Source organism: Myotis davidii, unplaced genomic scaffold (assembly GCF_000327345.1).
Source record: "Myotis davidii unplaced genomic scaffold, ASM32734v1 scaffold96, whole genome shotgun sequence".
NCBI lineage: Eukaryota > Metazoa > Chordata > Mammalia > Chiroptera > Vespertilionidae > Myotis > Myotis davidii.
In genome coordinates, this window is record NW_006289416.1 from 9,506,140 (window position 1) to 9,517,631 (window position 11,492).

The following is an 11,492-nucleotide window of genomic DNA, read 5'->3' on the forward strand; positions in this document are numbered from 1 at the left end:
GTTGGTTGTTTGTATGTTGCCTGACTATCAAACCTGCAACCTTGGCACATTGAGGCAACATTCTAACCAACTGAGCTACCCTGCCAGGACTGTTAGGTAGATATTTTAGCAATAGTGAACCTTGCAATCCCTGAACATCGTTCATCTCTGCTTTCTGCTTGGCAGTAGACTGGCCTTTAAATGGAATATTATTGTTGAGATAATCATGTCAGGTGCTTAGCACACTTAACCTATATAACAATCTACACTGTAATGTCAGCATTTATTATTAATTCCATTGATATGAACAAAGCTTTATAAAGTACTTTCCATCTGTATCTTTATTTAATTCAGCTTGGAGTTTGACCATGGCTGAACAGTCAGTGAATGGCTGGGTAGGGTTTTGGAATGACGTCATTGCAACTCCCAAGGCCATGTTGGGGCATGCATGTCACTGAAGGCCACTTTGGTGAGGCTGGAATGGCATTCCCCTACATTTGGCATGGTCTTATTGATTGGTTAAGGTTAGGATTTATTCTGAATGGTTTCAGGAACACAGGAATTCAATGAGGGTATGTTAGTTCACAGTGAAGGGACCCAGGTTACTTATTACTTAGAGATAAGGTAGCTTGGGAAGGGGCCAGAGTGAGTGTGGGGCTCACAGATGGAGAAATTACCAGACATTTTGGGAGTCATAAATGTTTCCCCTGTACATTTTTATGTTAATTTGTAGATTTTTCTCTCCTGGCAATAATACAAGAGCACAACTTCATGAGAATTTAATCCACTTTGTAGGCACTCAGCTAGTATGAAACTAATCAGTGATTGTTCCCACTTTTTGTATGTATTTTAATCTATTATAACATGGACTCTAGGCACAGAGCAAGTTTTCACTGTGTCTTTGCTACTTACCAGCAGTATGACCTTGGGTAAGGTACTGTTAACCTCTCTCCACAACGTTTTCTCACCTGTGGTATCAGAAAACTATAATTCCTATTTAATAGTGTTATTTTAAGGTGTTCTTTTAAAGTAATCTTTTATGCTGCTACAGGTGAAATGCTTAACACATGATGTACAAATACTCAAAATTATTACCTGCTTTATATGCACACATGTTCATACACACCTTCATTGCAAAGGGAGAGATGCCAGAGAAGTGAGGGGGTGGGGAGCAGGGGAATATAGATGCACACATAAAGTGAACACCTCTGCTCATGTTCTAAAGAAGTCAGAATCCTTATACATGCTGCCGACAGCATGAGTGAGACCAGAGGCCCTGCCCCTCCGCTGACCAGCTCAAAGCAGATTGTTTAAATGTAGCATGAGCTTTACCACTTTTCTCTAATGGGCACAGCGGTCACAGAGGGTTGCAGGAAAGCATGCTGACCTTTAAGATACTGCGGATATTACAGTTGTGGCTGGGAAGGGGAGGGTGTCTGGTGATGATAAAGTAACAGCAGTCCTTGCCTCCTGCATAGACTTCTCGTTCATTAGCTCCGGCATTGCCATTGAGATGTTATTGGCTGTTGTACGTTGGGGTCCATTTTCGGCAGTGTCCCGAGGACGAGCCACATGGAAAATGAAGTCCCGTTTCTGTCCGGCATGTCCGGCTGCGCCAGCTGGAGGCCTCTCGCTTCTGCGCACGGCCGTGCAGGAACACAGAGCAGGGCAGAGCCACATCTGGTCCTTTCGGATTGTCATTACTGCGCCTCCGCTGAGGCCACTCTTCGCAGAGTTCCTGCCTGCTGCATCGAACCCTGTGGTGACAGCAGACTTGCCTGGGAAGACAGTGTCATTTGGCTCTCACTCCACACCTCGGGCAGGGGGAGCGAGGCTGCACAGTTCCTGCTATTACTCGCAGCCTCTGTCCTTGGAACAAAAGCAAGGTTGGGCCACAGCAGCCTGCTGCCCTGGCTAACAGCGCCCTCCCACAGGGCCCCCAACACCTGCCTCAAGCGGGTCTGTCTCTCAGAGCACCTTGTGTCACAGAAGAGGCAGCGGGCAGAGCATGGTCTGCATCTTCGGGCTACACCTGCATGAGAACACTGTATAGAATTGTTAGAATAGGACTTTGGCTCCCAAGGCAAGCAAGCTTTGGTTTTATTTAATCGTGTGACATCACCAGCTGAGGGTCAAAGAACACCTGCTCTTTCCCATTCCTCTTCCATCTGCTCTGCCCCATGATTCACATGTTAACCTCTGTCCAGGTGTTTGTCTCTGCAGAAGTCATTCATCCAGGCAAGGTGCTGATATGCGTGACGGTCGTGTTTCAGACTGTGAGGGAATGGGTGGGTACCTGGAGCTCAGCTGTGCTGCAGGCTCTCCGACCACAGGTGTCTTGGAAATCAGAACATGCGCGTGCCCGGCTTGTGATGGGCCCTTGGTGGCCAGGCTCCTCTTAGGTGACTTTGAGCTGGTCAGCGGAGGGACAGGGCCTCTGGTCTCATTCACGCTATTGATAGCGCATGTAAGGATTTTGACTTAGAGCATGATTAGAAATGTTCACTCTATGTGTGCATCCATATCCACCTGCTCCCCAACCCCTCACTTCATCAGCTCTCTCTGCTCCCCACACTCATCGTCCTGTCTGGGCCACTTCTGGGCTCTCCTTTCTTAGACCGCACCCATCCTCATTTTCCATTTCCCTTGCTGTTAGCTTCATCTGCCTCCTTAGCAGTCTCTCCATCAGCGATGGGGTGGGTATCCAGGTTCACCCCAGTCCTCTCCCGCTTTTTCAGAGCACCCACACGTTTTTCTGTCTCTGGGATGCAGGTGCACTGCCCTGGCTTTCAGCCAGATGTCTGGGTTAGCAATGCCAGTGCTTCCTCCACCAGGGGCCCCAGTTCTTAGCTGCGAGGTGACCTTCATGCAGCAGCAACCCTGCAGAGTCCCGACGTCTTGTCCTTTATCAGTATATAGTAACTTAAAAACCATTAAATTTGTTTCAGGATATATTGAAAATGGATATGTGAAGCTCAATGTGATACATTTTCAAAATAGCACAGAGCATCTGCCTCTGATTGGCAAAGTGGGCCTTTCCTGGAGAACTGATGTCTTTGATGGCTGCATAAAGGTAAGGACTGCTTTCTTTCCTTAAAGTGCCCTGGTCTCTGTATAGTAAAAATGTCTGTTGATGTGTATGTACGATATTGCTTTTGAAGTCCTAGATTTATTGTTCCGCTAGCCGAAGGTGTGTGCATGTCCTTTAGCCACTGTCTTTATCAGCGTTCCCCGAGCGAGGTGGAGGAGGCCCTGCTGCGAGGTGCTGGTTGCACCCTGAGCCCCTCCAACCCCTTCGGTCTGTTTGTTCTGTGGAGAAAGAGCGGAGCTGCAGGTTGGACCAGGCAAATAACATTGACTCAAAACATCTTAACTACTCACCCACCAACTCAAAATTTATTGCAGTTATGACTTCCAGGACACAGCTATTTCTTTGAGCAGTTAAATCAACTTAAATCTCTATCAAAACTTAGCCACATGGATGGGAGAATTGATTTAGTGGTTGGGAGTTGGCAGGGAAGGGGGGAGGAGGGAGAGGAGGGAGAGGAGGAGCAAGAGCGGGATGCTCTAGCATATGTTCATTTCCTTCTGTGGTCCTTGTGACCATGGCTGCCCCTGGTTTGTGCTACTCTCCATCTTTATTTTGTGGGAGTGAATAGGATGTTTATATTCAGTGGGATGAGTCTCCTGTGAATGTGGAGGTCCTCCAGTAGCAAAGCTTTATTCTGCCGTATGTGTGTGGATACCTTGTTGGAACTATCAGTGATGATGACTGAGACCAAGGTCAGTATTATCATCAATGAGCATTAAAAGGACTTAATTGTCATTAAATAAAGTTGACCCTTGAACAATGCAGAAGTTGGGGTGCTAAGTCCCCAGTGCAGTTGAAAATCTACATATAACTTTTGACTTCTAAAACTTACTACTCATAGCCTACTGTTGTCTGGCAGTCTTACTGAAAACATATACAGTGAATTAACACATTTTGTGTATAGTATATATATTATGTACTGAGTTTTTGCAATAATGTAAGCTGGAGAGTGTTATAAAGAAAATATAAGAGCAAGAAATACATTTACAGTATTTATTGAAGAAAATCACATGTAAGTGGACCCGTGCAGTGTAGACCTATGTTGTTCAAGGTCAACTGCATTATCTCTTGAGCCACTTGCAATGTGGTATAATGGAGTGTTTTAAAGATCGTTTATTACACACAAAGGAATATTAAAGACCACAGACATGACTTGTAAAATAAATGGATTTAGATGGGTCCATTGTACTTCTGGCACCAGTGCCGGGGTGTCATGTCCCTGTCCTCGGTGAGACAAGGCTCCCTGATGTGTGCAGAACGAGCTGGCACAGAGCAGGGGGCATTGGGCCGGCTGGCAGCTCCTACAGGGATTACACTGTGGTAAAGAGCTTGGGATTTGGTTCACGTGTCTGTGGGAAGTTACTGAAGGTTTCATGTGCCCCTGTGTGCTAGGCCAGTGTGTAGCCCATGGAGGGATTGGAGAAGACTCACCTTGAGAAGGGCAGGGCTTCGCAGATAGCCAGCTCACAGGTCTTTAGCTGGCAGCTGGGGGGCAAAAGCAGAAAGTAAGTCACCTGCTGAAGGGCATGGGCTTTTGGGCCCTTGACCTTTCCTTCCCAGTTTCCTTCTCTCTGCCTTGCCCGGGATATCTGCCCCCGGCTCACGGTTCTAACTACATTTCTGTTCTGTGGGTTCAGCTGAGGCTTTAAGTAAGAGAACCAAGAGACCAGACCAGCAGTGCAATTGTGAAGGGTGAGGTAAAGACAGGTTCGATGGCTTCCAGAACCACCCACCACCTGTATTACTTGGGAACTGCCGTGGCCACACATGGTCCCCTCCTCAATCAGCTATGCTGATGGCTGCTTATTCCAGCTCCGGCCACGAGATCAGACAGAGACATCTTCCAGCTCTCAGTACCAACTCTGGTTCCAGGTCTCAGCTCAGTGAGGCTGCAGTGTGGACGGCCCTTAAACTTGTCTGTGAGCTGTGGTCCCTGTCATGCCAGAAGCAGAGAGGGTGATGATGTGGGTTGTCAGGCTGATGGGGGCTGCTCTGGGACCTGGACAGGCATCAGGACCAAGGTCCAGGCTCCAAAGGGACTCCTGGAGCCAACTCGATGAACACCCTCTGCCATGGGTAGGTCTCTCAGTTCTGGTCTGTGTCTTTGCAGTCAGGGGTCAGGGCTATTTCATGGGGCCTGTTCTTCACTCAGGTCACCTCCACAGTGGGAACCAGTTCACATCTCATTTTCCCTAAGTTTTAGAATGTTTGCATTATTTACATTTCTCTAAGATACACATTTTTTGAGTCAAGACCCTTTGACCTGCTCATCCTCAGATCCAAGTGGTCAGCACTGTCAACCCATTTAGCTGTGTACAGACTTCTGACAGCAAGTCTATGCAGATGTCTATGATAACTCTGTAATTATGCTGTTATCTACGCTCAGTCCATGCTGATCTCTAATAATAGCGTCTAAGTTGCAATTATTAACACACTAATACAGGGCATGAATTATGACAAATAATGAGCCATGTCTGAAAAGGTTAGTGTTAGAAGAGCTTACCCTTGATATCAGTTCACTGTGTCTTGAGAATTGAATTATTGATTATTGTGAATGAATTTAAATATATATGAAAACTGCTGGGATCAGTCTCTGATACATAGAATATGTTAAAAAATACATCTCACAGTGTACACACATGTTCTTAGCAGCATTATACACAATAGCTAGGAGGTAGAAGAAACCTAGGTGTCCGTTGGCAGCTGAGTGGATAAACATACAAGGGAATAGTACTCTTCCTTAAAAAGGAAGGAAATTCTGGCACCTGCTATAGCATGGATGAGCCTTGGGAACATGATGTTAACTGAAGTAAGCCAGACAAAGAGGGGAGATACATTTGGATTCCACTTATATGAGTGACCTAGTGTAGTCATATCCACAAAGACAGGAAGTAGAAGGTTGGGTGTCAGGGGTTGGGGAAAGGGATTGGGAGTTGTTTAATGAATTTGGTCAAGAATTTCAGTTTTGCAAGATGAAAAGAGTTCTGGACATGGGTGGTGGTGATGGTTGCAAAAAAATGTTAATGTACTTAATGCCAATGAACTGTACATTTAAAAAGGGTTATGTTATATGTATTTTAACACAATTAAAAATAAATTTAAAATGTAGCTCATTAATAACATTAGTAGATAGAGAATAGACTGACAGCTGTCAGAGGGGAGAGGAGTTGGGGAACTGGTTGAAAAAGGTGAAGGAATTAAGCAAAAAATTCTCCCAAACTGATAGACACAGACAAAAGTGTGGTGATTATCAGAGGGGAAGTGGGGGGAGGTAGCAGGTAAAGAAGGGGGATAAGTAATGATGGAAGGTGATTTGACTTGGGGTAGTGAGCATCCTATCTAATAATAGACAAACATGGTAATTGACCATACCTTCGCCATGCCTCCGATTGGCTAATCAGCAAGATATGCAAATTAACCACCAACAAAGATGGTGGTTAATTTGCATACGTAGGCTTGAAGCTGCGGAGTGAAGACTGAAGGCGGCTCTGGCTGGAGCAGCGACGACTGAAGGCAGCTCTGGCTGGAGCGAAGGCCTGGGTCCCGGGTGCTGGAGGAAAACCGGTGCCGGCAGCCAGGGGAAGGGAAGGCCTATTGCATGAATCTTTTTGTGCAACAGACCTCTAGTACAATATAATATACAGATGATGTATTATAGAATTGTATCCCTGAAGCCTGTAAAATTTTATTAACCAATGTCACCCCAATAAATTCAATAAAGAGACAACAAAATAACATTAATAATTATCAGTATCTCCAGTTCTGTCTCCTGCCCCTGAGTTGAGTCCCCATCCAGCGATGCCCTTTAGATCCAGCCTGTCTGAACCTGGCACTTTTCTTCTCCTCAAATCCTCCTCACATCCAGATACCAACTTCTGCTCAGTTTGTCTCATATTTCTCCCATCTCTTCTTTCCTGTGAGTTACTAGACTGCTCACTGAGTGCTGTTACCAACTCTCCACCAGTGGCCCACTACCACCAGTGTCCACTTCCTGGTTTTCCTGCTCCTTACTACTCTCATTCCTTTACCAGACCTGCCTTGATTGTACCAGTGATGTGAGCAGGTGCAGTGGTGGACAGACCTGCCCTGCCCTCGTGACTCCATCTGTAAGCCCAGCTGTGCCCCGTAGCTTCCAGTCCTGCACACATGTCCTGTTCCATCACACTCTTTGTGTGTGCTGTACCCTCTTCCTGTGGTTTTGTTCTTTTCCATTCTCCCTCTTCTTTCACTTGACTCTTGTATGCTTCACTTACACGTTCATACATTTATCAATTAGATCTGACAGCCAGGTGGAATCAGTCGTTTTGTCCTCACACGTATAAATATTTGTGCTTATTTTGTAGAGTTGTTCTGTAATGGATGTAACTCTCTTGGATGAATATGGGAAACCCTTTTGGTGTTTCAGCTCCCCCGTGTGCATGCGATCTTCTCCCAACCTTTCTGACGGTCCTTATTTCGTGGGACCGACGTACTGTGTTGACTATGAAGACTCGACAGGCACGGTGCACATGGAGCTGGTATGGATCGAGGAAACAGAAGAATACTTCATTGTCAGCCTGGTCCTCTACCTCAGCATTGCAAAAATAAACCACTGGTTCGGGACACAATACTAAATATTAGCAGTAGGTGGGAAATAGTTGCTATAGTTTATTTTGGACTAACCAGATTTATTCTTGATATTAAAAGTAAAAATAAAACAGTAGTCCTTTTGATGCCTTCTTATTTCACATTTGAAATTATGATTCATAGGTCATTTTAAAGTTAATGTTTAGAGGGTTTAAGTTAAAATTTGACAGAGTGAAAATAGCACATTTTGATGAAAAAGTCATCTAAAATAAAGAGAAAAGATATTTAGTTCTCTTCTGCCATTATAATTTAATAAAAACAAGTAATTCTACTTAGGCATGTGATGTGTGTGTGTGTGTGTGTGTGCACGTGCGCGCACACACGTGCTGTATGGATACATTTTTTTCTTTATTGGTTATACCCCAGATGAGAAAACATATTTAAGTGGGTATTACAATTAGAAAGTGCTGTACTTATGGCATTCCGCAGCCACAATAGTATTTTAGTAAAACAAAGTAAACCAGACAGATATCCTACTTCACAGGGAAAGAAATCTGAAATGCTATCACTTGAAAGAGTCAAGTGGTACAAATGCAGTCTGACATCAGTGGGGACAGAGTTGGATGCATGAGCCTGTGAACACTCCTCTGCAGAGATGTTTTAAGAGAGTTGCTGGATGCTGAGGTAACATATATGTAAGCAGATGGTTTTTAGGTATTTGGTTTCAAATTTGTTTTAGATTATACTGATTTTTTAAAATTATATTTTTATCTCCAACTTAAAGTTTTCACAGAAGTGAGTTTTGAAATGCTGTGTTGCTCCTGCTGGGCCAGGCATGCTTCCATTCCCCCCTGTCTACTTCTCATTCTTCTCATACTGAATGATCAGTTTTCCTTTTGCGGGTGTGTAGGATGGGGAAGTAGAATAAAGAGCTTGAAGACAGCGCTAGGAGATTCCTTCTGCAGACACTGTTCCCCGCCCCCCCCGCCCCACCTCCCTGATCTCCCATGGTGTCACCAAATAGCAGGCATAGAGCACCTGTCCCATCCAGTGAGAGTGGGGAGATGGAGAGGCAATGTGGCTAGAGAGAGAGAGTGGCTGGAGTGGTAAGCTGAGACAAGATCCAGGAGGCAGTTGGCAGAAGCCATGTTTCACATGCAGGACTGAAGTGAAAGACAACCATGAAACAATGTGGTGACACCTTGACCTCACTGGGTTACCTGGTGGTGGGGCCAGATGTCCTGGCAGTACTGGAAGCAAGGAGGAGCGCAGTTCTCTTCACCCCCACTCTGGTAGTATTTGGAGAGAATGAGAAGCCTACTGCCTCTGTGACGGCGATATGGGGAAACGTGGGCTGGGCTTACTGATCACATGTCCACATGGAATGGAGCATGTGCTTAGCATCTGTCCTCCCACCAGCCTGTGAGACCTCTGAGCAGGACTGCGAGTGTTATCTCCAGGACCTAACAGGACACCAAGCTCATAACCCACACACAAAAGCTATTTGTTAAGTTGGTGGAAACTACAATATGGAATATAGCAGCTGGAGTGGGAAGATGAAGGAAGGTTCTGAATGAACCTTGAAGGAAGGATATTGGGCAGAGTGGGGAGGAGTGAGGCAGAGGAAGGGCATTTGCAGTCCTGGTGTTTGTCTCTCTCAGCAGAGCACTGTGCACTCCAAATATCACCAAATGATCCAGGTCTGAGACTGTGTTAATCTTTTTAATGCTGTGTCTTCTCAATTTTCCTCCATATTTCCAAATAATATCCTTCTGTGGCTGTTTCCTGACTCACCAAGTCTAGACATGTATTGACTTGAGGTAGAGAAACTCTTTGTACTGGCCAGGCAATAAGGAGAGCTCGTGTGTGTGTGCCCGTTTGTATATGTGTTTCATAGAAAATGCACCGGGGAGAAGGGAAAGATACATAAATGTTTTGAGAAAAGAGAAAATATGATAAAATTGGCAATATCGTCTAATGTCCTCACCAAGTATTTTATTTACCTACATGGTGTTGATTTATAAATCTCACTCTTATTCTTACTTTTTATCCCCTCCACTTTTTTTTTTTGGTCATCTATTCACACTGCTGAATATATCCCTAGTTTGTTGCTTTTAACTAGAATGTCATGGTCCACAGTATGCATTTCCCTCTATATTTCTTATTCATTCCACTAGTTATAGACAACACATTAATGATCTCTGGCTACACAAATACCCGCCCCCCCTCCCCCAAGCTTGTGCCTTCAAACAGCTATTTAACTGCTCCTGATTCTGTGGCACAGCTGTTGGGGAACCAAACAGTGGCCTCACATTCTTGGTGTGACCAAGGTTATTGGCTGGATGACTTCAGACAGTCTCACCACTATCCTGGATCACCTCCTGGCTGCAAGTCCCAGAATCTAGCAGGACTCCAAACCCTGATGCTACTTAGGGGCTTGGGGATCCTATTGTCAGGAAGTATTGTCATTGTGTAGCAGAACCACGAGAGCCAAAAACTTAGACTTTTCTGTAAAAAAGAACTTCAAAATTAACTTATCTTTGTTGTTGAAATGGCTCATAATTACACCCAGCACCCACTTTTCTGAATTGTCACCAAAGTGGTCATTCTTGGTAAAAAGAAATTATCCTCACTTTCAGAACTTCTGTGGTGACTGCTTATCACCAAATTTCACAAGGAGTGATGCATGTATCTGCATAAGACTTACTATAAACACAGTATCTGCAGTTGAAGTAGAAAAAATATGAGAAAGTTTGGACTGCTTCATTTTTACTTGCTGGGCCAATTGTTTATTCACCAGACTCATCCATTCAGCAAACATTTATTGAACACTGTTTCGTACTGGAATACAGGAAAACCACAGTTGAATAAAACAATTTGTTCTCCTGAGGAAATAATCAGATGGGAGATGGACATGTTCCTAAAAAATGATCATGCAAGGCAGAGCCAGAGAAAAGCCGTAAGGGAGTTTTGGACTAAGCACTTGATAAGACTTAGAGGAGGAGAAAATTTCTTCTAGATGGGAAGGATGGAACTGATGCTTATTAAGCAGATAACATGTACCAAAGACCGACTATCCATGTCATCTGGGTCTTAAAAAGTGGACTCTGCTGATGGGTGGGTACAAAGGTCAGAGGAAGTAAGAAGGAACTGCTTGGGGAGTGGAGTGAGCAAAATCATGGGTTGAGGGGAGATGTAGCATGTCCAAGAACCAGAAAGTGGGCAGGCATATTCAGAGAGTAACGGGAAGGGAAGGTGTAGATAGATTCAGACCACACTCCAGAGGGCCTTGGATGCCAATACATTGTTTGCACATACTTTGTAGGAAAAGTGAACACAGATTTTTAAGCACAAGAATGATGTCATCATAATTCTGTTTTAGGAAAGTTAACTTGAATGAATGCAGCGTTTGCTTAAAGCTCCTTCCTGAAGTGGGAAAAATGGAAAATGAACTAAGAAGATACTGGATAAACACAAAAATGGAGGGTTCTCCTACTGGGGAGGTTGGTACAATTTCATAGCCCCTGTCCCCCGGATGACCCCAGGCTGCTTTCTCCCTGTTCACATCAGTAGTGACCATCTTGTTTATGTGTTTACTTGTTTAAAGTCCCCCATCCCATTAGAATAGGGGATCAGGGACATCAGCTTCATCATTTGTCCTTAGTGCCAAGAACGAGGCTGCACACACATGCAACCGTTAATTATATTTTGAATGAATCAAGATTAATGGGAAACAGAAGTTAGAAATATTTGAGTCCTAGTTTGATTTTTTCCAGTAGAAATGGATTTTGGGACTGATATGGAGAACTACCTAATCTCTGTATAGATTTACACAGTTTTCAAAGTGCTTACACAT

At 44.4% G+C, this 11,492-nt stretch overlaps 1 protein-coding gene across 1 annotated transcript in view; it reads left to right on the forward strand.

The window, feature by feature from the left end:
* FBXO15 (F-box protein 15) overlaps nucleotides 1–7,874 on the forward strand; it is a gene marked incomplete at its 5' end in the record, with an annotated part of 43,131 nt that extends 35,257 nt beyond the window's left edge. Inside the window, 2 exons of the mRNA XM_015562683.1 lie at nucleotides 2,928–3,052; nucleotides 7,414–7,874. Coding sequence (XP_015418169.1) covers nucleotides 2,928–3,052; nucleotides 7,414–7,683 — 395 coding nt within the window. The remainder of the gene's footprint in view (nucleotides 1–2,927; nucleotides 3,053–7,413) is intronic.
* Between the last annotated feature and the right edge of the window lie 3,618 nt (nucleotides 7,875–11,492).